Below are 27,113 nucleotides of genomic sequence, written 5' to 3'. Positions count from 1 at the left end.
AAAATAATTTAAAAACATAAGTATCAACATGAACACAGAAAACAACCCTCAACTTTCTCTCAAGATAGTTATCCTTATTGTTTTACAGGACAAGACTAGCAAAATAGAAAACTCCAAGTATATAGTCCACCATTTCAAATAATTTTACCAATGCTTCTTTAATAGCAATGGCCAGAAAGCCAGGTGTACACAGCTAAAATAAGTTACATTTTAAACTTTTATGCTGATGAAATTTACCAAAAAAGAACCCTGTCACATATACACAACACTAACTTCTTGGGTAGTATTCCCAACTCTTCATAAATTTATTTCTTAAAAGAATAAAAATAGCAAAAAGTTGCACTTGAGGGGCGACTGTGGTGATAACCACAGGCTTTTTGACAGGGTGCCTGTGTTTGCTCTGTGTTTGTCCTCAGACAAGGAGCCACCCTTAAAGTCCACAATCTTTTCCTGCTCTTTCTCTCCAGCCACAGTAACCTTTTGTATCCTTCCTTCACTAGCAGCATGCTGCCAAAGACTACAGGAAGTATATTAATACACAGAACTTGCCTTTAGCAATTTCAGTTTGAGTACTGCAAATCATTTTACCAATACCTCAGTGGTTAGCTAACTACAGGCAAAAGCCAGACTAAATTTTACACTAATACTTAATGTTGTTTAGTGACTCATATGGCTTCTGTGTTTTCAGAGATTCATTTGGTCTGTTTGTATAAATAGATATGCAATACATCTATTATTTTTGAATAATACATCTATTATCTATTATTTTTGGAATTTCACAAACCATTAATAAACATTAATACATAAAACATTAATATTCTTGTAGGAAACTGAAAGTACCAAGAAACTTGAAAAAGTTCAGGGCTCAAATCCCTTCAAGTGTAAATAGGGATACATAGTATTATTTTCTTTCTTTCCTCTAACATCCCCCTAAAAATGTATTACAAGTTTAGTGTGCATGTACTTGAGGTACTATTTTTCAAGCTGCTGTCATCTGATCAATCCCACTTAAATTCTTTTCTTTTACGATATTTTTTATTTGGGACAGCTCATCTGTATGATCTCTAAATCTCACAAATAATACTCAACCTTTTTGGCCCATCAATTCTTTGTGTAGAGGATGACAACATATACCACAGGTAATAATTCTATAAAGGTCATTCTTTTCAGTTGACTATAATGCCACATCAGTGGCTTTGAAGAGAAAGAATTTTTAACTTATTTTTTAAATTTTTTTATTCTTTAATTTTATTATTATGTTTTTGGCCACGCTGTGCATCTTATGGGATTTTAGTTCCCCAACCAGGAATCGAACCCAGGCACTCGGCAGTGAAAGTGCAGAGTCCTAACCACTGAACCGCCAGGGAATTCCCTGAAGAGAAAGAATTTAATATATTTAATTGGAAGACAATATACAACCATAGAATATAAGTCCTGTAAGTGCTAGAACTTTTTTTTCTTCTTTTTTGGACAGTGCTATATCCACAGTACCTAAAAGAGTGCTCAAAATATTTTCTCAACACATGAAACGTGGTATATCTTAAAATAAACTAATTTTAAAATAATACTTTTATAAAAAAATTAAGTGGAGTAAGTCCTGCTAGAGCATAGATTCCATTCATCTTATGGTCTAACTAAGGAAACATCAATATTCACACGATTAAGCTCCTGACAGAGACGAACCAAAATATTAAAATACTTAAAAGAATATTAAATATTAATATTAGATACCAAAAAGAAACCAAAACACAACTACTATATTTTTAAAAACTGTTTTAAAATTGGTAAAATTGATAGAGGAAATTAAAAACTCAAAGCAGCTGTTCACATAAATTGTGATTTGACTTCTTTTAAAGCTATTTAAATAGTCTTGACTATTTAGATGATGTACCAACAACAAATAATAGCCAAAACTATGGAATGTCCCAAAAAGGAAGCTTATACTAGTGTCATTATCAAACATTATCCGTTAGACAGTTGGTAACATAAATGTTTCACATGCTTTCAATTTAACAACTAACAGACTCTCTGAAGGAAATTCCCACAATAATGACAAATATTCTGATTTTCAGTTGATTTTTAAATGTGTATAAATGTAAGTTAAGAATATACAGGCTTTGACATTTTAAAAACTTTAATAACTTAAACTAAAATGTATAAGTTAAAATTAAAACAAATTCTCAAATGTTTAATTTCTCTTTAATTATGCCTTGCCAAATACTTTTAATGTAACAAATCTTCATTTTTTTTAGAGCACCAGCAAAATGTGATATAGCAAAAAAACAATAAAACAGAAATGGCTTGAGACAATTTTGAAAACTGATAAATGATAAAAATCTACTATCACTGTTAAAGATTCAATCAGGCTTGAAAACGGCAATATCGGTGATGTGTTCTAATCTATCAGACTCGCCAAAACAAACCATAAAATCTTATTAGGTCCAACATCACCTATGTAGCATTTTTGCTAAAAAGTTAACCTAGATCTAATCATGAAGAAAAAACCTGGACAATTAGAAAAAGCTTCCTACAAGACAAATGACCAGATGAGTAAAATAGGGGAGAGAAATTAAACGGTGTAAACTTCCAGTTACAAAATAAATGAGTCATGGGCATGAAATGTACAGTTGGGGAATACAGTCAATAATAATGTAATTTTTTAAAAAAGAAAAATGACCAGATTTTTCAAAAAGTCAGTGTCATGAAAAACAAAAAAGGTGAAATATTCGAAATAAAATCAAGAGACACCAAACGCAATGTGTAAACCTTAACTGGATCTTGGAAAAACAGCTATAAAAGACATTTTGGGAATAAATGAGGAAATGTGAATACAAACTACACATTAAATGATATTATAGAATTATTATTCATTATCTTGGATATGATAATGACATTAGTTATTTTGGAAAATGATCTTGTTCTCAGAAGATGCAAAGTAAAGTAAGTGGATGAAAAGTCTCATGATAGCTATAACTTACTTTCAAACTGTCCAGCTTAGAAAAAAAAGTATAGCTACATAATGTAAATGGGGCAAAATGTTAATAATTGGTTAATACAGAGGAAACTGACCATTCTTCAGTATATTATTCTGTCAACTTTTCCACAGATTTGAAGTTTTTTTCAAATAAAAAGTTAGAGGAAATGTCATTAGGTCAAAATTTCTCTTCATATTTCAATTCAATTCAGTAAAAATTACAAAATCTAAAGCTGGCTAACATATGGAAATTTCATTTTGTAAACCTCTATGGCTTAAGATAATAACTGTTATTGATTCTTATTATAGATACATTCTAGATAACTTGGGTTATAAAGAAAATTTCCATAAAGTTGGTCCTATTGCATGAATTTCTAGTACAAAATCTGAGCTGTGGTTGTATTTTAAAAGGCTTTTAAAAGACAGCTTGGGCTTCCCTGGTGCCACAGTGGTTAAGAATCTGCCTGCCAATGCAGGAGACACGGGTTCAAGCCCTGGTCCGGGAAGATCCCACATGCTGCGGAGCAACTAAGCCTGTGTGCCACAACTACTAAGCCTGCGCTCTAGAGCTCGCAAGCCACAACTACTGAGCCCATGTGCTGCAGCTACTGAAGCCCACTCGTCTAGAGCCTGTGCTCCGCAACAAGAGAAGCCACCGCAGTGAGAAGGCCGTGCACCACAATGAAGAGTATCCCCCGCTCGCCACAACTAGAGAAAGCCCGAGCACAGCAATGAAGACCCAACGAAGCCAAAAAAAAAAAAAGACAGCTAAAAAAAAAATCTGGCATAATAAAAAGGTTAAGTAGTTATCCTAATGAAACAGTAAACGTTCTCATATTGGCAGAGTTTTTACAGTGCTTTTCCAAAGGGAACAAGGTCCTCCAACTACCTTACCTTATACCCTTTCCCAGAAAAATGGGACTTGGATTATCTAATATTATATGCAAAGGTCCCCATAATTCATCACTCCCTTTCTAATATGGAAATCCATTATCTAGCAAAGCTAGGTTACAACAATTTGCAAAAAAAAAGGAAAACTATCACAATAAGAACACGAGGGACCATCTTATACGTGTAAACATAGATTGGGAACTATTTTCATATTTCTTATACGTGTAAACATAGACTGGGAAGTCTTCATTTCTGGAGACCAGTGCATCTGGTCTCCAGAACTAGCTGAGAAGAAGGGAAGAAAGAATGGTTATCACTCCGTTCAAAAATGAAGGAAAAAAAGGTCAGAGAAGTCAAGTAATCTTCCCATTATCATTAATTTGTTGTATTTCAGACTGAAAACGCCTTTCCTTGAATTAGTATCCCACTTCTTGTCCATAAACTGAAAAATATGTAGTTAGTGGCTACGGCAATAAATACAAAAAAAGGCAATTAGATATCTTTTCCCATACCAAAAAAAAAAGTCCAATATGGATATATTACATTATAGATATATATGTATAAAATATTATGAATATTTTACTTTGCAACACATTCCTCAGTCTACGAAAGAAAGAAGCCGTTAGGAGTATCCTTTCTTTAATGCCTCGCTGCAAGTTTCAACTTTTTTTTCAAACAATGAAATCTCTACAGAGCCTGGGGGGGAAAAAGAACATATCTCATCAATTCTATTAACAAGATACATTTTTTTTTAACATTTTAAGATCTCTGAAATCAGGATGCATCTAACCATTGACAACATCCCTTAACTGCTGTCAGGATACAACAGAATTTGGTGGCTTGAGGAAACAACGAACTCCTACACATTTCCAACAACAAACATTTAAGGACTATCTGATCATTGTCAGAAAACCTTCCATTGACACCATCTGCTAAGATCAAGAAACTTTTCTGCAAGAAAACTTAGAGAGTGGTATCAGCAAAGAGGAAAAATTCCTGGAGGAAATACTGGGAGACTCTGTCAAGAAATGCTGCATTCTAATGCACTAAGTGGTAGAGAGGTAATACAGTGTGGAAAAACAAGGAAATTAATGGCTCTGAATCTAAAAGTTATTCAGGGGCTTCCCTGGTGGCGCAGTGGCTAAGAATCCGCCAGCCAATGCAGGGAACACGGGTTTGATCCCTGGTCCAGGAAGATCCCACATGCCGCAGAGCAACAAAGCCCATGCGCCACAACTACGGAGCCTGCGCTCTAGAGCCTGCAACACACAACTACTGAAGCCCACAAGCCACAACTACTGAAGCCCGCGTGCCTAGAGCTCATGCTTCGCAACAAGAGAAGCCACTGCAATGAGAAGCCCGCGCACTGCAACGAAGAGCAGCCCCCACTCACCGCAACTAGAGAAAGCCCACGTGCAGCAACAAAGACCCAACGCAGCTAAAAATAATAAATAAATTAAATAAATAAATTAAAAAGAAAAGAAATAAATTGAAAAATTAACAGGGAAAACACTGAAAAATATCATCTAAAAGGCAAATATGACAAATAACAAGAAGAGTCAGCAAACTGGCTCTCTATAAATGTACTCAACTGTTCAAAGCAGAGACAAAGAAATATTCTACTTTATGAATATGAAATTTTGAAATATCTACTATTAGCTTCCTTATACAGTTTGCTTACATTATTATATAGAATTATATAAACACAACCAGATATAATTTACCTGACAGACATTTAAAGAAATTTTTCAAGAGTAAATCTGACTGCTTTGTAAAATATAATTCAACTGCATCATGTGTATATGTATATACACATAAATACATATATCTATACATGTAACATATGTGTGTGTGTGTTTAACAGAAGAGATAGAAGTCTCAGTAGATCATTTAGAGTTAGAAAAGTAGCTGGGCTTCCCTGGTAGTGCAGTGGTTAAGAATCCGCCTGCCAATGCAGGGGACACGGGTTCGAGCCCTGGTCCGGGAAGATCCCACCTGCCGCGGAGCAACTAAGCCTGTGCGCCACAACTACTGAGCCTGCGCTCTAGAGCCCGCAAGCCACAACTACCGAAGCCCGCGCGCCTAGAGCCCATGCTCCGCAACAAGAGAAGCCAACACAACGAGAAGCCCGCACACTGCAAGGAAGAGTAGCCCCCACTCACCGCAACTAAAGAAGGCCCGCGCAGTAAGGAATACCCCACGCAGCCAAGGAAGGAAGGAAGGAAGGAAAAAATAAAGTTCCCTTTAAAAAAAAAAGAAGAAAAGTAGCAAAGGCACTAAAATAGTGACAAATTATATTGGAAAGAGTAGGCTGGAAAGGAATGGCTTAAGAAGCTCATTTCTCATTTAATTAAGTAGTAATCAAGCAATAATGTCTAGAGTTGATAAATCAAGTATCAATTATATGCACATTATTTAAAGATATGGAAAAGATCACCAAAAGAACCAAAACAGGATTCATTTTTAATCTTTTCTCTGAGGAAAAAGACTGGCATTACATCAGAGGACTGCTACTTTTCATACAATTTAATATACTATTTTATATTTTTAATCATGAACAAGTCCTATTTATTTGATTATTAAAACTTTACAATATGTTACAGAAGAATGTATCATGCAAAAATTTTCACTTTGTATTAAAAAAAAATTTTTTTTTTTTTTTGGCCACGCAACTTTTGGGATCTTAGCTCCCTGACCAGGGATCGAACCCGGGCCCTCGGAAGTGAAAGCACAGAGTCCTAAACGCTGGACCACCAAGGAATTCCCTGTACTAAATTTTAAAAGCAGATAATATACTCTGATCCCAATGGAAGCATATCTATAAAGGGACTATATGAAAACATACCTGTAAACAGCATAGTAACTCCCTATTTTAAAGGTTTATTGAGAGAATTAAACCAGATAATATATGTAAAATTATCAGCAAAGTGCCTGGTACAATGTAGGGATTAAATCAATATTAGCTATCAATACTAGTATCTATTATATATGCAAAGAATAAAGGTCCAGCACTAAAGTTAGAACTAATGCTATTCATTATGTAAAGCACCTGATATATAATAAGCACTCAATAACTAATGGCTGAATTAATGAATTACTGAGTCTACCTAAGTTTTCAAAAATAGATAATTCCTTTTCTAAGACTATAAAATAAAATAAAGACAGACAGCTACCTGGTAAACTACAAAGAAATCAGAATAAAACTAAAATCAAAACCTAACAAAGTACAAATAAAATCATTCCCCAATTTTATTATTTATACTGATAATAACAACAGCAGCAGCAGCAACACAAATTACACTGATAACAGGAGTTATCATGTACAGCATTTTCTGGGTGTTAATTTTTCCTTCTAGTGTTCTCCTGTATTTTTAAATTTTGTAACAAATACTACTTTCATGATTTTTTTTGGGGGGGGGGATCAATTTTAGAATTCTACTCCACATGGAAAGTAATTGCTTACAAGGGCCAAAATTTCCAAATTATGTTAAACTGTTTTTGTATAAGGATGGGTAGTTATTAATTCTTAATACTCACAAAATGATATATCAACATAATTTTTCCTTGGCACATTTAGCTATCTGAGAGCAAATAAGATTCTAATTAAAATAAGTGCTTATGGGACTTCCCCGGTGGTCCAGTGGGTAAGACTCCACGGTCCCAATGCAGGGGGCCCAGGTTCGATCCCTGGTCGGGGAACTAGATCCCTCATGCCTGCCGCAACAGAGAGTTCACATGCCATAACTAAGAAGTCTGCATGCTGCAATCAAGAAGTCCGCATGCCACAACCAAGAAGCCTGCATGCCGCAACTAAGAGTCCACATGCTGCAACTAAGAAGTGTGCATGTCACAACTAAGAAGTCCCCATGCTGCAACTAAGAGCCCGCATGCCGCAACAAAGATCCCGCATGCCATAACTAAGACCCGGTGCAGAATGAATGAATGAATAAATAAATAAATAAATAAATAAATAAATAAATAAATAAATATTTTTTAAAAAATAAAATAAATGCTTAAATTTCCCTATAAATAGCACCATATCATCCACTGAAAGCATGCCATTCTCTATCAACAGGGACCTAATGAGAAATAAATACCTGATTGAACAAAAATAATTAACCTTTCATAAAACTGCAGAGTATGGGATATATAAGGGAGAATGAGTACATATACTTGTAAAATGTATTCACTATTACTTATACTTGTAAATACTTTACAAATATTGTGACTATTATCTTCTCCCAGAATGTTCACAACCTTCTTTGTAGTAAGAAGCAAATTAGCTCTTCATTTGAAGATTCAAATGGAGTAAAAGGAGGATCAAAGTGAGAGAACCAAAAATAAGAAAAGGAGGATACAGGGATGCCAACACGTCTCTCCAACAAACATATCTGCCCTTAAGCCAAAGAAGAGGTATTCTAGGATGGGGACCTCCACTTCCAAGCTTACCTGTGCATACTCTCTTTCAATAGCAGCCTTCTTCTGACTGAATGTCCTAAAAACACAAATAAAAATTCGTTACCAAACATATAACAATAACTTTATGTACAGTTATCAACACACCCTCACATACTGCTTGGTAAGCTGTGTTGAGGGAAGGCACAATATGTCATTCACCTTATGTGCCTAAGAATACTGCTGACACCACAGACCTTGGAGTTAAGACAATCCACATTCAAATCCTAGCTCCACTACTTACTAGCTGTATGACCTTGGTCAAGTCACTTGACTTCTCTGTGCCTCAGTTTCCTTCTTGGTAAAATGGATATAGAAATAGTATCTATCTCATAGGGATAGTGTAAAATTTAGTTAATGACAATATATAAAGTGCTCAAAATAGTGACCAGCACAGAGTAAAAGACAGATATGTGTGTGTGTGTGTGTGTGTGTGTGTATGTTAGCTGCTGTTATCACAATGGCTAGTGCATAGTAGGTAGTAAAAATGTTTCCTGAATATAATAATAAACATAGAGGGACTACAGAAAACAGGGTGAAAATCAAAATTTGATCAGCTTCTCAACATGAAATAGTCAAATCATTTCCTTCATTCCATTCTTTTACAAGAGTCACAAAACAAAGTACAAGGCCACCACATGTTATGGTATAATAAGAGCACCCTTTCCACACATGTATTATATTTCACAGATTCTACAGTAAATACTTTTCACATTTTAACATTTATGATATTGGTATTCATCTTTTAAATGATTGGCAGACAACTACTGAGCCCACGTGCCACAACTACTGAAGCCCATGCACCTAGAGCCCGTGCTCCGCCACAAGAGAAGCCACCTCAATGAGAAGCCCACGCACCGCAACGAAGAGTAGCTCCCAATCGCCGCAACTAGGGAAAGCCCACACATAGCAACAAAGACCCAATGCAGCCAAAAAGTAAATAAATAAATAAATGTTCCTTTAAAAATAAATAAACAAATAAATAATGATTGGCAGTATTTTTTTCTATCTTAACAGTACATGAAATAACAGTGTACCTTACAAACCACAGGCAAGGTAGAGTCAATGAAATATGATAACATTAATAATTTACTTTGAGTAGTCTGAGTTTAAAGACTTTTCTGTGAGGTGTCAGGTATCCGTGCTCTTAAAAGCACTTCATTAAGGCAGAGATATCACAGTAAAAGGTGAAAAATATAAAGAAAAAGCTGGAATAGAAAAAAAGGCGATAAACCAAAACTCCCCATTTTAATAATTATTTAAATTTACCAACATGACTATTCACTTCTTCTATAAGAAATTAAAGTATTTAAAATTTTACTACATTTGTTTGGGATGGATAACTATTATTTAGCTTTAAAAAGGAAGGAATTTCTGACATATGCTACAACATGAATAAACTTTGAGGACATTATACTGAGTGAAATAAGTCGGTCACAAGAGAACAAATACTGTATGATTCCATTTATATAAGGTACTTAGAGCAGTCAAAATCATATAGACACAAAGGAGAATGGTGGTTGCCAGGGAGTGGGAGGAGGGGATCAGAGGAGTTATTATTTAATAGGTATAGAGTTTCAGTTTTGCAAGATGCAAAGAGTTCTGAAGATGGATGGTGGTGGCAGCAAAACAAAATGAATGTACTTAATACCACTAAATTGTACACTTAAAAATGATTACGATAGTAAATCTTATATGTATTTTACCACAATTTAAAAAACAAACAAAAAAAGAGTTGAGCAAGATCCTTTTCCTTATGGGGTTTGGTGCATTATAAAGCATTTAACACAGTCCTTTAAAATACAATTCGTCTACTCTCCTTAAGAGAAAACATATAAACTATATATTATATATGCATATATGTAAAGCACACTGTATACATGCATTTGTATACTGTATTATATATATTTGGTGTATGTGTATATATATGTAAATTATGTGTGTCTGCATATACATATATATAATAGTAATGTAAGTTTTCTCTGGACAGTGGGATTACTGGCTTTCACTTTCTTCTTTTGATTTTGCTTTCTATATTTTCTGATGTTTTAGTTCGATGTTTGAAAAAATAAAGTCCTTATTTTAAGTAAATAAATGCACTTATAAACATATGCACAAACCTTTTTTACACCCATGTTGTTTTACTAAAATTGGACTGAGAAATTATTATGACTGTGTTACTAAATATATCTCCCCAGGCAAACAAGACTAATTAAAATGAACTCGCTTAAACTTTAATCATTAAAAATCTGAAAACTTACCTGTATTTTGAAGGAGGTGGTATTTTTAATATTTTACAAAAGATGAAAGGAAATATTTCAGCTATTTATTTAGAACCCTTTTAACCTTAGATGTATCTCATCTTGAAATAAGAATGTTCAAGTGAAGTCTCCAAGAAAAGGGGAACTAACTCTTTTACTCTGAACATGCATATCAACTAATTTTAAAATTGTCAGTGCAATTTTTAGTTGTTGTTAAACAATTACATGTCTACTAAGTAATTTCTTCTTCTAAATAAAGAAAACAAATACAAGATCACAACTGCTCAAAATTTACATCATCAATATTAGGAAATCTATTTATTATAAACCACAGCAAGAGAACAGAGCAAAAAAATCTTCTGATAACCTTCATATAAAATATAAAGGCATTTGTTAAAATTCAACATCAGTTTCTCTGTTAAAATATTAATGGGTGCTATAATTAAACAGATGGACAAAAACAAGTGCTGGCAAGGATGTAGAGAAATGAGAACTCTCATAGAGTGCTTTTGGGAATGTAACACAGTACAGCTGCTTCAGAAAATAGTCTGAGAGTTCCTCAAAAGGTTAAACATAGAGTTACCATAAGACCCAGCAATTATATTCCTGGGTATATACCCATGAAAACTTAAAACATACGTCTACACAAAAACCTGTAAATGAATATTCATAGCAGCATTATTCATCATAGCCAAAAAGTGACAACAGCCCAAATGTCCATCAACTGATGAAAGGATAAGCAAGATGTGCTACATTCATATGGTGGTATATCACTCAACCATAAAAAGGAACAAAATACTGATATATGCTACAATATGGATGAAACTTGAAAACATCAGGCTAAGTGAAAGAAGCCAGACATAAAATCCCACATATTATATGATTCCATTTATACAAGATGTCCAGAATAGGCAAGTCCATAAAGACAGAAAGTAGATTATCAGTTGCCAAGGTTTGAGGAGCTGAGAGATAAGTTTGCCATTGTTCCAGTATTTTTCTTTTATTTAGGTAAGTTGATTATAAAGTTCAAATGGAAAAATAAACACTTAAGAATTGTTATAGGGGTTTTTCTAGTGGCACAGTCGTTAACAATATGCCTGCCAATGCAGGGAACACGGGTTCGAGCCTGGTCCGGGAAGATCCCACATGCCACGGAGCAACTGAGCCCGTGCGCCACAACTGCTGAGCCTGCGCTCTAGAGCCCGCGAGCCACAACTACTGAGCTCGTGTGCCACAACTACTGAAGCCCGCGCACCTAGAGCCCATGCTCTGCAACAAGAGAGGCCACCAAAATGAGAGGCCCGTGCACCGCAGTGAGGAGTGGCCCCCAGTCACCGCAACCAGAGAAAGCCCATGCACAGCAACAAAGACCCAATGCAGCCAAAGATAAATAAATAAAAATAAATATTAAAAGAATTGTTATAAACATTCTGAAAAAGAATAATGTTAAAAATTATCACCTACCCTCACCAGATAGTAAAAATTAAGTTTAAAAGCAACAGTAATTAAAACAGCTCAGTAATGAAATGAGCAAACAGAGATAATGAAACATAAGTCAGAAATACACCCAAATATACCCAAATACTAAATATCAATATAATAAATAAAAATTTAGTAACTAAAAAAGATGGCATTTTGATTCAAAGGGGAAAAGATGGATTATTTAGTAAACTGCAACTTTATAGGAAGATACAATGGTTAGTAAACAAAAAAGTTACAGAATAATATATATAGTATATTACTATCTTTTCATATAAAAATGTTTACATGTATATGCTGGATTATGATCATTATGATACTTCTCAGTTACCACAGTCCATCAAATATAAAACTGTACCATTCAGAAATGCTACTGTGGTCCCCTTAGGAATCACTGTGATAGAATTCCCTGAAATATTTAACATGAAACTGGTCTAACAATGGTTCCTTATGAAGAAAGGAATTGGTCGTAGTGGTAAAAGAAAGACCTTTTACTGATTTCTTGTTTGTATTGTTTGAATCTATACCATGTGTACATGTATATATTTTTTACTGAGGTAAAATTTATGACATAAAATTAAGCATTTTAAAGTATACAATTCAACAGCATTTAGTGCATTTACAGTGTGTACAACCACCACCTCTCCCTACTTTCAAAACTTTTTAATCACTCCAGAATAATACTTCATACCCATTAAGTAAGTAATCATTCTCCATTCCCACTCCCCTTACCACTGGCAACAACTAAGCTAATTTTCTGTCTCCATAGACTTGTCTATTCTGGATATTTCATATAGAAGGAATCATGTAATATGTAATCTTTTGTGTCTGGCTTCTTTCGCTTAGCATGTTTTCAAGATTCATCCAAGTTGTAGAATGTATCAATACTTTGCTCCTTTTTATGGCTGAATAATACTTCATTGTGTGGATATACTACAATTCATCCATTCATCCACCAATGGACATTTGAGTTGTTTCTACATCTTCAATAGTATGAATAATGCTGCTATGAACATTCGTTTATGAATTTCTATGTAGAACTAAGTTTTAAGTTCTTTTGAATGTATACTTAAGAGTAGAACTGCTGGGTCATATGATAATTCTATGCTTAAGTTTTTGAAGAACCATCAAACTATTTTTCATAACAGCTGTGCCATTTTACATTCCCACTGCATATTTTTAAAAATTTAATAGTTAAATGGAACAAACTAACCTTTCAAAATATATTCTATTACATTCAGAAGAATCCTATATGGCCACTAAAAAGAATGTGGTAATTCTGTATGTGCTGGTATAGAAAGGTAGCCTCAATTAACTCATGCAATAAACATTAACTGACTGGCTATCATGGAAAAGACACTGTATAGGTACTGATGATATAGCACTGAATAAGACAGACATCAAATAGGACTAACAGATAGTAAATAAATCATTATACAAAGAAATACTTAATAATAAATGGGATAATTATAAATACTATGAAGAAAGCTACAATATATTACCCAGTATTTTTTAAAAGCTTCAGAAGAATATGTAAAGCAAGATCTCATTTTATCTTAAAAATATTAATAGATACCTCTATGTAATACAGGTATCTGTATAAATTCTGTATACCTGGAAAATACATATCTGGGGGGGCCACTCAAAGAATATATCCAAATTTTTATTGTTAAAAGAAGGGGACGTGAGATTCTTTATTTTCTATTCTATTTTTTTTCTAATAATTAATATTTCTATAATTAGAAAAAAATTAAAGATAAAAAAGCACTAATTTTCAATCAACTCATATAAATTCCATATCATATAGAAAGGAATAAGAATAAACCCATGTAACAATTCTTCAATAAAAATCTAATGTTCTAAATAATTTTCCTAAAATAAATCTGATCAAGCCACTTTCCTGCTAACATTTCTGAAATGGCTCTTCATCACTCCTGGAAAAAAATCTAAATTCCTTTAACATGACAGATGAGGTTACTTACTATCCAGACTTGACTGCTAGTGTGGCTTCATCTCTATAAACTCCTCCATTCACATCCTAGGCTAGAGCTAAGTATAGTAAAAGGACCTAGGCTCCTGCTTTCACACTCTAGCAAATGTGGTCCTTTCTGCTTGGAATTCCTTTCCCCTATTACTTGACCTAAGTCTCTTATCCTTCAAAACTTAGCTTAAACATCACCTCTCCTGAGAAATCTTCCTGAATTCCACTTGTGATTTAGACACCCTCTCTGTGGTCCTCCAGCATCTTATAACATAGCACGCACTTCCAGTACTGTAATTGTCTGTGAATTGACTATGGAGTTCCCTGGGAGCAATGAGTGTGCTTTGTATTTACATGTGTAGCACAGTGCCTGAAAACGGTAGTAGTTCAATAAACGTTTGCTGAATGAATGAAAGAACAGACAGAAACTCTATAATCACGTTTTAGACTCTTCATAAGTTTCAGTTAAACAGCTCAGTTAGGTTAGCTCCTGGGATAGGCAGAATCAAGATCACAGTCTATATCCATATGAACCAATTAAGTTTCTTGACCTTGGTCACAGATTATATCAGTTAACACAAACATTTTGTGAGCTTTAAAAACCAAGGAGGGGGACTTCCCCGGTGGTCCAGTGGGTAAGACTTCATGCTCCCAATGCACAGGGCCCAGGTTCAATCCCTGGTTAGGAACTGGATCCCGCCTGGCTCGACTAAGAGCCCACTTGCCGCAACTAAAAGAGCCTGCATGCTGCAACTAAGACTCGGTGCAGCCAAATAAATATATAAATGTTAAAAAAAAAAAGGGGGGGGGGGGCTTCCCTGGTGGCAGAGTGGTTAAGAATCCGCCTGCCAATGCAGGGGACATGGGTTCAAGCCCTGGCCCGGGAAGATCCCACATGCCGCGGAGCAACTAAGCCCGCACGCCACAACTACTGAAGCCCGCGCGCTGAGAGGCCATGCTCTGCAACAACAGAAGCCACCACGGTGAGAAGCCCGCGCACCGAAACAAAGAGTAGCCCCCGCTCACCACAATCAGAGAAAGCCCGCGCACAGCAACAAAGACCCAACACAGCCAAAAATAATAAAAATAAAAAATAAATAAATTTAAAAAAAAAAGAAAAATACAAAATTAAATTTTGATAGAGGCTGGGTTACTTGAGTGTTATGTATTTGTCAAAACTTAGCAATTGTATACCTAAGATTTATATTTCATTGTATATAAATTTTACCTCAAAATAAGAAACTATATGGAATACTGAACTCTAATGATCTGCATGCTGAATTATTTAGGGAAAAGCCTGGTAATGTGTACAATTACTTTGAAATAAATTTTAAAAATAAGGTGGATTGTTGATAGATAGAGGATGGGTAAATGCATAGATAAGTGACAAAATGAGTACACTGTATAGTACAATATTAACAGTAGAATTTAGGTTTGGGTGATGGGTGTTTACTGTAAAATTCTTTCAACCTTGTTGTATGTTTGAAATTTTCATTAAAAAGTCACAAAAATATTTAGAAAATTAATGAAAGAAAAATAAAAAACAACCAAGGAAGGTATAAAGGTGTGTAATAAAGGTTTAGCCGCACCCAAAGAGAGGTCTGGCCTTTGCCCTTGGCTTTGGGAAGTAATCTCTAAACCTTTGGAATGTCGTGCCTGATAAGAGTGTTTTTGTTTACCTGGGACACTTAGGCCATGCCAGATAATTTTAAAATATATCCTTTCACTATAATAAACCATAATTTTAAGTAAACTTTCAGTGAGTTCTTCTAGCAAATTATCAAATCCAAGGTTAGTCTTGGGGACCATGATCTTGCAAGCCATGTCAGAAGTGAGGGTGGTCTTGGAGGCCTCCAAACTTGCAGTTGGTATCTGGAGTGAGAGTTGTCTTGGGAACCCCCTAACTCTGTAATTCATCACCAGGATAAGCAGAACACCGAAGAACATTCAAACTATTAATGGTGGTAGTGGAGATGGGATATCAAACCCATAATGATGAATATTAAAAATAAACACATCCACCAGAATGGCTAAAATTAAAAATACTGATAATTATAAATATCAGTGAGGGTACAAAGCAATGAAACTCTAACATGTAGTCCATGGGAATGTAAAATGGTACAACCACTTTGGGAAAAAAATCTGGTATTTCTTATGTAACTAAACATACATCTATCTTGACATAAATTCTAATACTAGGCATTTACCAAGAGAAATGATAACAAATCTCCACAAAAACACTTGACAAAAATATTCATAGCACTTTTATTCATAAAGAGCCAAAAACAGGAAACAGTGCCTGCCAGTGGGATAATAGATCAACAAACAGTGACATATTCTTACAGTGGAATAAAACTCAGCAATAAAAACAAATGAAGTGGGCTTCCCTGGTGGCGCAGTGGTTGAGAGTCCGCCTGCCAGTGCAGGGGACACGGGTTCGAGCCCTGGTCTGGGAAGATCCCATGTGCCGTGGAGCAACTAGGCCCGTGAGCCACAACTACTGAGCCTGCGCATCTGGAGCCTGTGCTCCACAACAAGAGAGGCCGCGAGAGTGAGAGGCCCGCGCACCGCGATGAAGAGTGGCCCCCGCTTGCCGCAACTAGAGAAAGCCCTCGCACAGAAACAAAGACCCAACACAGCCAAAAATAAATAAATAAATAAATAAATTTAAAAAAAAAACAAAAAAAAACAAATGAAGTACAAGATGACCACCACATTTTTACTACTCTGAGTTCGCTGACCTCTTATTTTACAAATGACACTGTTTAAAAATAACTAATATCAGAATATAAAAAATAATCTGTTAGCACGGATAGCAAACTGGGGTAAGGGTACTAGTACTTATATTATCAGGACACTGACAACTCTTTCATAAGGAAACCTTTATAATTTTGCCCTGGAATACAACAGCTGTTTTTAGAGGTGTTATTAACACAAATATGGCAATAGCATTAAAATGATGACATGAGAATACCAAAAACAAAAAAAATTTTTAAACAAGGCAACTAGAACGAACAACTGAAGCTATACAAGTCTGACAGAGAGAAAATTACTTGGCTCCTAATAAAAAATATTAATTCACCAACAACATTCATTGAGTATCTTCTGAATTTCAGGTATTCTACTAAATATGCACTGGGAATATAAAAATGAATGAGGCATGGACTCTGCTCTGAAGGGATTCACTAACATAAGGTATAATCAAATGATGCCAAGACCCACAAATGCTACAGGCATAGAATGAAAAGTAGAAAGTGTTCGTTCTTATTTCTTACTAATTAGGTAACCTTGGGCAAGTTAATTTTCCTTACCATGCTTCAGTTTCCTATCAATTAAGTAGGAATAAAAAGAACATCTACCTCATAGAATTATGAGTACATATTGATAAAGCACTTAGAACAGCCTTGGCACATAGTAAATACTAAAAAAGTATTTGTTAGCTAAGTGAAAATATCACATCTACAGTTTATAATTATGAAATTTAATCCAGTTAAAATATTTTGACTAACTGAATATGTAAAGCACTAACAAAAAACTACATTTTAAGTACTTCTGGTATTAGATAACAGAGCAAAGTCAGAATCTCCCTTCTCTCAGAAATTACCCAAAAGCAACAAACAGAATAAAAAACATAAATGCAAACATGATCTCCAATAAAACTAGGAAACATAAGAAATATAAGTGGAAGAGACGCCTAAGGAGAGACAATTAAATTGGAGAAGGAGGGTAAATATAAGGCATGAGGTTCTAAAACTCAAAGGGGTGGGGGAGAGTACATTTCTTCAACTGCAACTTTCTGAGGTATAAAATTTAAACCACATTCGCAACAACAAAAACAGGGGACATGGGCTGGTAGAGGGAGCTTTGTTTGCTGCTCAGTTTGAAGAAACAGAAGAGAAAGTACTAAATTAGAAATCACACAAACAATCTACACTGGCAGAAATTAGGCTGCTGGTGTGGCAAAAAAAAAAATAGTGAGACAGCCTGCACTATGAACGGCCCTGCAGCAGCCATCTTCTCCAGCTGAGGAGAAAGAAAATAAATTCATACACTCAACCCTGGTCATAAAGAAAATTACTGTAAATTTGAAGACTGAAGCTACCCTAAGATACCTACTTCTGGTATCCTAAAAAGTTCTACAGGAAAAACCCTCTTCATTCAAAAATAACCCCAAAAGGAGCAAGAATAGATCTATGCAAATACAAAATTTTAAAAAGAAGAAAAAACAGCACAGGAAAAACAGAGTAGCTAAAGGACCCTCATGAGAAAAATGCTGCCATGGAGCAGATGAATTTTTAAAACTTAAAAACAAAAAACGAACAAACAAACAAAAACCCTAATGAAGCAAATACCACTTTCAGATAGAATTATAGAATGTCAAAGTCACAAGAAAATAGCAGTGGTGAAGTGGGCATCCTGCCTTGTTCCTTTTGGGGGAAAGCTTTTAGTCTTTCACTACTGAGTATAATGTTAACTTGTGGGCTTTTCATATGTGCCCTTTATCATGTTAAGGAAGTTTCCTTGGGGCGGGGGGGACTTCCCTGGTGGCGCAGCAGTTAAGACTCCAAGCCCCCAAGGCAGGGGGCCCAGGTTTGATTCCTGGTCAGGGAACTAGATCCCACAGGCATGCTGCAACTAAGAGTTCACATGCTACAACTAAGGAGCTCACCTGCCACAACTAAGACCCAGAGCAACCAACTAAATAAGTAAATATTTAAAAAAAAACAAAAAGAAAACAGGATTATTAAAGAAGTTTCCTTCAATTCCTAGTTTGAGTGTTTTTATCATGAAAGGGTATTGAATTTTGTCCCCTTCATGCTATTAATGGAGTTTTTTTCCCCTTCATTCTATTAATATGGTATATTTCATTCCTTGATTTTCTTATGTTGAACTTTTGCATTCCTGGAATGAATTTCACTTTGTCATAGTGTATAATCCTTTTAATGTGTTGTTGGATTCAGTGTACTAGTATTTTGTTGAGGATTTTTGTATCAATGTTCATAAGGGATACTGATCTGTAGCTTCTTGTGGTATCTTTGTCTGACTTTGGTTACCAAGGTAATAAGGACATCACAGAATGAGTTAGGAGTGTTCCCTGATTTTCTACTTTTTTGAAGATTCTGAAAAGTATTGATGTTAGTTCTTCTTTAACCATAAGGTAAAATTCAACCATGAGTTTTAGTCCTAGACTTATCTTTGTTGGAAGATTTTTTTGATTACTAATTCAATCTCTTTACTTGTCAAAAGTCTGTTGAGCATTTCTATTTCTTTTTGATTCAGTTTTAGTAATTTGTGTGTTTCTGGGAATTTATCCATTTCGTCTAGGTTATCCAATTTGTTGGTGTACAACTACTCATAGTACTCTCTTATAATCCTTTTTATTTCAGTAGAACAGGATGTAATGTCCCCACTTTCACTTCTGATTTTATTTATTGTCATCTTCTCTATTTCTTACACTAGCTAAAGGTTTGTCAATGTGTTGATCTTTTCAAAGAACCCACTTTAGTTTCACTGATTCTATTGTCTTTCTATTCTCTGTTTTGTTTATCTCTAATTTAATCTTAGTTATTTTCTTCCTTCTGCTAGCTTTGGTTTCGGCTTGCTCTCTTTCTAGTTCCTTAGGTGTAAAGTTAGGTTAATATGAGATCTTTTTTCATTTTTAATGTAAGTGTTTAGAGCTATAAATTTCCCAAGCAGTTTCACTGCATACCATAAGTTTTGTTATGTTGTGTTTTTGTTTTCATTCCTCTCAAAGTATTTTCTAATTTTCCTAGTGATTTCTTTTAACCCACTCATTGTTTAAGATTATATTGTTTAGTTTCCACATATTTGCAAATTTTTCAGTTTTCCTTCTGTTGATTTCTATAGTGTCATTCCATTGTGGTCAAAAAAGATATTTTGCATGATTTTGGTATTTTTTAATGTATTGATAGTTGTTTATTCCCCAACTCATGGTCTATCCTTGAGATATGTGCACTTGAGAAAAATGTATATTCTGCTTTGTTGGGTGGAGTGTTCTGTATATGTCTGTTGATGGAACTGATAGTCCAGACACCAACTCAAACATCTACGGCCAACTGATTATCAACAAGGATGCCAAGACCATTAGAGGCGGAATAGTCTCTTCAACAAATGGTGCCAGGACAACTGGATCTGCACACACAAAAGAAAGAAGTTGGACCCCTATCTCATTCAAAACATAAAACTTAAAATGGATCAAAGACCTAAATGTAATAGCTAAAACTATAAAACTCTTAAAAGTAAGCATAGGAATATATCTTCTTGACCTTGAATTTGGCAACAGATTATTAAATGGAACACCAAAAACATAATCAACAAAATAAATATGTAAGATGAACTTCATCAAAATTAAAAATGTTTGTGCATCAAAGGAACTTATAAAGAATATGAAAAGACAACAGAATGGAATAATATTTGCAAATCATATATCTAATAAGAGTATAATAACCAGAATATACAAAGAACTCTTACAAATCTACAACAAAGAGACAAGCAGTCCAATTTAAAAATGGGCAAAAGTATTAAACAGACATTTGTCCAAAGAAGATATACAACTAGCCAATAACCATATGACAAGATGTCCAACAACATTAGTTGTTAGGGAAATGCAAATCAAAACCACAACGAGATAACACTTCATGCCCATTAGGATGACTATAACATAAACAAACAAAAACAAAATGGAAAAGAGCAACTATTGACCAGGATGTGGAGAAACAAGAACCCCTATACACTGCTGGTAAGAATGTAAAATGGTACACCTGTTGTGCAAAACTGTTGTGCTCGGTACTTCCTCAAAAAGCTAAACATAAAATTACTACATACTGCAATAATTCCACTCCTCAGTATACACTCAAAAACCTGAAAATAGATGTTAAAACAAAAACTTGTAGACAAAAGTTCATGGCAGCATTATTCATAACAGCCGAAAAGTGGAAATGACCCAAATGTCCATCAAGAGATCAACGGATAAACAAAATATGGTATATCCATAAAATGAAATATTATTCATCCATAAAAAGTAATAAATACTGATATATATTACAACACGGATGAACCTCAAAAACACTATGCTAAGTGAAAGTAGTCAGTCACAAAAGGCCACTGTGTTAGTATGGTTCTCCAGAGAAACAGAACCAGTACCATGTGTAGATGTATAAAAAGACATTTATTTTAAGGAATTTGCTCATGGAATTATAGAGGTGTTAAGTCTAAATTTTGCAGAGTGGGATAATAGGGTGAAGACCTAGAGAAAAGCTGATGCTGCAATTTAAGTTGAAAGCCATCAGACTGGAGACCTAGGAAAAAGATGATAATGCAGTTCAAGTCCGAAGGCCATCTCCTGCAGAATTCCCTCTTACTCAGGAGACCAGTCTTTTGTTCTAGTCAGGTCTTCAACTGACTAGATGAGGCCCACCCACATTATGGTGAGCAATCTGCTTTACTTAAAATCTACTGATTTAAATGCTAACCTCATACAAAAACACCCTCAGAGAAATATTCAGAATAATGTTTGACACAAATCTGGGCACCACAGCCCAGCCAACATATAAAATTAACCTTTACAGCCTCATACAGTATGATTCCACTTATATGAAATGTCCAGAGTAGGCAAATCAATAGAAATAGAAAGCAGATTGTCAGGGACTTAGGGGAGGGGTAACATGGTGAATGACAGCTTAATTAGTTGCTTTTGGGGGTGATAAAAATGTTTTAGAATTAGATAGTGGTGATGGTTGTATAGCACTGTGAATGTACTGGAAGCCACTGAATTGTACATTTTAAAATTGTTAAAACGGTAAACTTTATGTTAATTTTACTTCAATTTTAATTAAAAAAAAATTATTGATGTTTTCTGTGAATATATGTGGGCCCAAAAGTGAGAGTGAATGTCAGCATATAAATTTGTCAGGTATCATAGAAGAGGGTCACCTGGTGTGTCAATGGGTCTTAAAAATAGATGCAAGAGGCGAACCCCAGAATTCCTAGGAGCTACAGAAGCAGTATGCAGCCAGAAAAAAAGATGACTATACGGATCAGGGAAGTACAAGGTCAGCCATGGGAAATCCACAGGAAGTGCAAAGAACCCACAGACATGCTCCAAAAATTTGGCAATCTAGATGAAATGGACAAATTCCTTGAAGGAGACAAATAGAAAATATGAGAAGCCCTACAACAATTTAAAAAGTGGAATTTGTAATTAAACACTCATCTCTCAAAAAACAAAAACAAAACTCCAGGCCCAGATGGCTTCACTGGTTAATTCTATCAAACGTTCAAGAACGAAAGAATACCACCATACATAAACTCTTCCAGAAAGCAGAGAAAAAAGGGAACACTTACCAACTCATTTTATGAGACCAATATCATCACCACACCAAAACTTGAAAAGACATCACCAAAAACCAACAACAACCAGCATCAAAAAAATCCTGCAGCTAATATCCCTACAAACATAGATGTGAAAGCCCTTAACAAATATTAGCAAATCAAACCCAGCATTATATAAAAAGGATAATACATAATGACCAAATGGGGTTTATCTGAGCATGGTTCAACACTGAAAAATTAATCAATGTAACTCACCACAGAATAAAGGAGAAAAGCCAGATGATCATTCCCATAGATGCAGAAAAAATATTTGACAAAATTCAACATTATGAACTTAACCAAGGAGGTGAAAGATGAACACTGAAAACTTAAGATATTCATGCAAGAAACTGAAGATACAAATAAATGGAAAGAAAGCTCATGTTCATGGATGGGAGGAATTAATATTGTTAAAATGTCCATACTACACAAAGCCTATAAATTCAATGCAAATCAAAATTCCAATGGCATTTTTCACAGAAATAGAAAAAACAACCCCAAAATTCATATGGAAACTCAAAAGACCCTGAATAGCCAAAGCAATTCTGACAAAGAACAAAACTTAGAGATATCACATGTCCTGATTTCAAACTATATTACAACGCCACAGTAATCAAAACAGGACGGTACTGGCATTAAAAAAGACATATAAACCAACGGAACAGAACAGAGAGCCCAGAAATAAACCAATACATAATTAGTCAACTAATATTTGACAAGGGAGACAAGAATACAGAGTGAGGAAAGGATAGTCTCTTCAATAAATGGTGCTGGAAAAACTGAATATCCACATACAAGAGAATAAAATTGGATGGGAACAACCTAAATGTCCATCAACAGACGAATGGATAAAGAAGACATGGTACACATATACAATGGAATACTACTCAGCCATAAAAAAGAATGAAATAATGCTGTTTGCAGCAACATGGATGCAACTAGAGATTATCATACTAAGTGAAATAAGTTAGAAACAGAAAGACAAATACCGTATGATATCACTTATATGTGGAATCTAAAATATGGCACAAATTAACCTATCTACAAAACAGAGGGACTTCCCTGGTGGTCCAGTGGTTGAGGCTCCATGTTCCCAATGCAGGGGGCCCGTATCCGATTCCTGGTCAGGGAACTACATCCCGCATGCCACAACTAAGAGCTCACACGCCACAACTGAAAGATCACACATGCTGCAACTAAAGATCCCGCATGCAGCAACAAAGATCCCACGTGCTGCAACTAAGACCCAGCAAAGCCAAATAAATAAATATTAAAAACAAACAACAGAAGCTGGAAGATGGCGGAGTAGAAGGACGTGCTCTCACTCCCTCTTGCGAGAACACCAGAATCACAACTAGCTGCTGGACAATCATCGACAGAAAGACACTGGAACTCACAAAAAAGATACCCCACATCCAAAGACAAAGGAGAAGCCACAATGAGACTGTAGGAGGGGTGCAATCAGAGTAAAATCAAATCCCATAACTGGTGCGTGGGTGACTCAAAGACTGGCGAACACTTATACCACAGAAGTCCACCCACTGGAGTGAAGGTTCTGAGCCCCACCTCAGGCTTCCCAACCTGGGGGTCTGGCAACGGGAGGAGGAACTCATAGAGAATCAGACTTTGAAGCCTAGTGGGAATTGATTGCAGGACTTCAACAGGACTGGGGGAAACAGAGACCCCACTCTTGGAGGGCACACACAAAATAGTGTGTGCATCGGGACCCAGGGGAAAGAGCAGTGACCCCAGGGGAGACTGAACCAGACCTACCTGCTAGTGTTGAAAGGTCTCCTGCAGAGGCGGGGGGTGGCTCTGTTTCACCGTGGGGACAAGGACACTGGCAGCTGAAGTTCTGGGAAGTACTCCTTGGCGTGAGCCCTCCCAGAGTTTGTCATTAGCCCCACCAAAGAGCCCAGGTAGGCTCCAGTGTTGGGTTGACTCAGGCAAAACAACCAACAGGGAGGGAACCCAGCCCCACCCATCAACAGTCAAGTGGATTAAAGTTTTACTGAGTTCTGACCACCACAGCAACAGTCAGCTCTACCCACCACCAGAGCCTCCCATCAAGCCTCTTAGATAGCCTCAACCACCAGAGGGCAGACAGCAGAAGCAAGAAAAACTACAATCCTGCAGCCTGTGGAACAAAAACCACATTCACAGAAAGATAGACAAGATGAAAAGGCAGAGGGCTATATACCAGATGAAGGAACAAGATAAAACCCCAGAAAAACAACTAAATGAAGTGGAGATAGGCAACTTTCCAGAAAAAGAATTCAGAATAATGATAGTGAAGATGATCCAGGACCTCGGAATAAGAATGAAGGCAAAGATCAAGAAGACGCAAGAAATGCTTAACAAAGACCTAGAAGAATTAACGAACAAACAAACAGAGATGAACAATACAATAACTGAAATGAAAACTACACTAGAAGGAATCAATAGCAGAATAACTGAGGCAGAAGAATGGATAAGTGACCTGGAAGACAGAATGGTGGAATTCACTGCTGTGGAACAGAATAAAGAAAAAAGAATGAAAAGAAATGAAGACAGTCTAAGAGACCTCTGGGACAACATTAAACGCAACAATATTCGCATTATAGAGGTCCCAGAAGGAGAAGAGAGAGAGAAAGGACCCGAGAAAATATTTGAAGAGATTATAGTCGAAAACGTCCCTAACATGGGAAAGGAAATAGCCACCCAAGTCCAGGAAGTGCAGAGAGTCCCATACAGGATAAACCCAAGGAGAAACACGCCGAGACACATATTAATCAAATTGGCAAAAACTAAAGACAAAGAAAAATTATTGAAAGCAGCAAGGGAAAAACGACAAATAACATACAAGGGAACTCCCATAAGGTTAACAGCTGATTTCTCAGCAGAAACTCTACAGGCCAGAAGGGAGGGGCATGATATACTTCAAGTGATGAAAGGGAAGAACCTACAACCAAGATTACTCTACCCGGCAAGGATCTCATTTAGATTTGATGGAGAAATCAAAAGCTTTACAGACAAGCAAAAGCTAAGAGAATTCAGCACCACCAAACCAGCTCTACAAAAAATGCTAAAGGTACTTCTCTAAGTGGGAAACACAAGAGAAGAAAAGGACCTACAAAAACAAACCCAAGGGGGCTTCCCTGGTGGCGCAGTGGTTGAGAATCTGCCTGCCAACGCAGGGGACACAGGTTCGAGCCCTGGTCTAGGAAGACCCCACATGCCGCAGAGCAACTGGGCCCGCGAGCCACAACTACTGAGCCTGCGCGTCTGGAGTCTGTGCTCCGCAACAAGAGAGGCCACGATAGTGAGAGGCCCGCGCACCACGATGAAGAGTGGCCCCCGCTTGCCGCAACTGGAGAAAGCCCTCGCAGAGAAACGAAGACCCAACACAGCCAAAAATAATAAAAAATAAAATTAAAAAAAAAAAACCAAAAACAATTAAGAAAATGTTCATAGGAACATACATATCGATAATTACCTTAAACGTGAATGGATTAAATGATCCAACCAAAAGATACAGGCTTGCTGAATGGATACAAAAACAAGACCCATATATATGCTGTCTACAAGAGACCCACTTCAGACCTAGGGACACATATAGACTGAAAGTGAGGGGATGGAAAAAGATATTCCATGCAAATGGAAATCAAAAGAAAGCTGGAGTAGCTATACTCATATCAGATAAAATAGAATTTAAAATAAAGAATGTTACAAGACACAAGGAAGGACACTACGTAATGATCAAGGGATCAATCCAAGAAGGAGATATAACAATTATAAATATATATGCACCCAACATAGGAGCACCTCAATACATAAGGCAACTGCTAACAGCTATAAAAGAGGAAATCGACAGTAACACAATAACAATGGGGGACTTTAACACCTCACTTACACCAATGGACAGATCATACAAAATGAAAATAAATAAGGAAACAGAAGCTTTAAATGACACAACAGACCAGATAGATTTAATTGATATTTATAGGACATTCCATCCAAAAGCAGCAGATTACACGTTGTTCTCAAGTGCACACGGAACATTCTCCAGGATAGATCACATCCTGGGTCACAAATCAAGCCTCAGTAAATTTAAGAAAATTGAAATCATATCAAGCATCTTTTCTGACCACAACGCTATCAGATTAGAAACGAATTACAGGGGAAAAACGTAAAAAAACACAAACACCTGGAGGCTAAACAATACGTTACTAAATAACCAAGAGATCACTGAAGAAATCAAAGAGGAAATCAAAAAATACCTAGAGACAAATGACAATGAAAACATGACGATCCAAAACCTATGGGATGCAGCAAAAGCAGTTCTAAGAGGGACGTTTATAGCTATACAAGCCTACCTCAAGAAACAAGAAAAATCTCAAGTAAACAATCTAACCTTACACCTAAAGAAACTAGAGAAAGAAGAACAAACAAAACCCAAAGTTAGCAGAAGGAAAGAAATCATAAAGATCAGAGTGGAAATAAATGAAATAGAAACAAAGAAAACAATAGCAAAGATCAATAAAACTAAAAGCTGGTTCTTGGAGAAGATAAACAAAATTGATAAGCCGTTAGCCAGACTCATCAACAAAAAGACGGAGAGGACTCAAATCAATAAAATTAGAAATGAAAAAGGAGACACCGCAGAAATACAAAGCATCCTAAGAGACTACTACAAGCAACT

At 35.9% G+C, this 27,113-nt stretch overlaps 1 protein-coding gene across 1 annotated transcript in view; it reads right to left on the bottom strand.

The window, feature by feature from the left end:
- The window catches only part of FCHSD2 (FCH and double SH3 domains 2), a 317,324-nt gene that overhangs the window by 241,053 nt on the left and 49,158 nt on the right, over window positions 1-27,113 (bottom strand). The window contains exon 3 of the mRNA XM_036860366.1: window positions 8,315-8,360. Coding sequence (XP_036716261.1) covers window positions 8,315-8,360 — 46 coding nt within the window. The remainder of the gene's footprint in view (window positions 1-8,314; window positions 8,361-27,113) is intronic.

This window comes from Balaenoptera musculus, chromosome 8 (genome assembly GCF_009873245.2).
Source record: "Balaenoptera musculus isolate JJ_BM4_2016_0621 chromosome 8, mBalMus1.pri.v3, whole genome shotgun sequence".
Lineage (NCBI taxonomy): Eukaryota > Metazoa > Chordata > Mammalia > Artiodactyla > Balaenopteridae > Balaenoptera > Balaenoptera musculus.
Note: the sequence above shows the minus strand (reverse complement) of the source record. Positions and strands in the feature narration are given on the sequence as shown.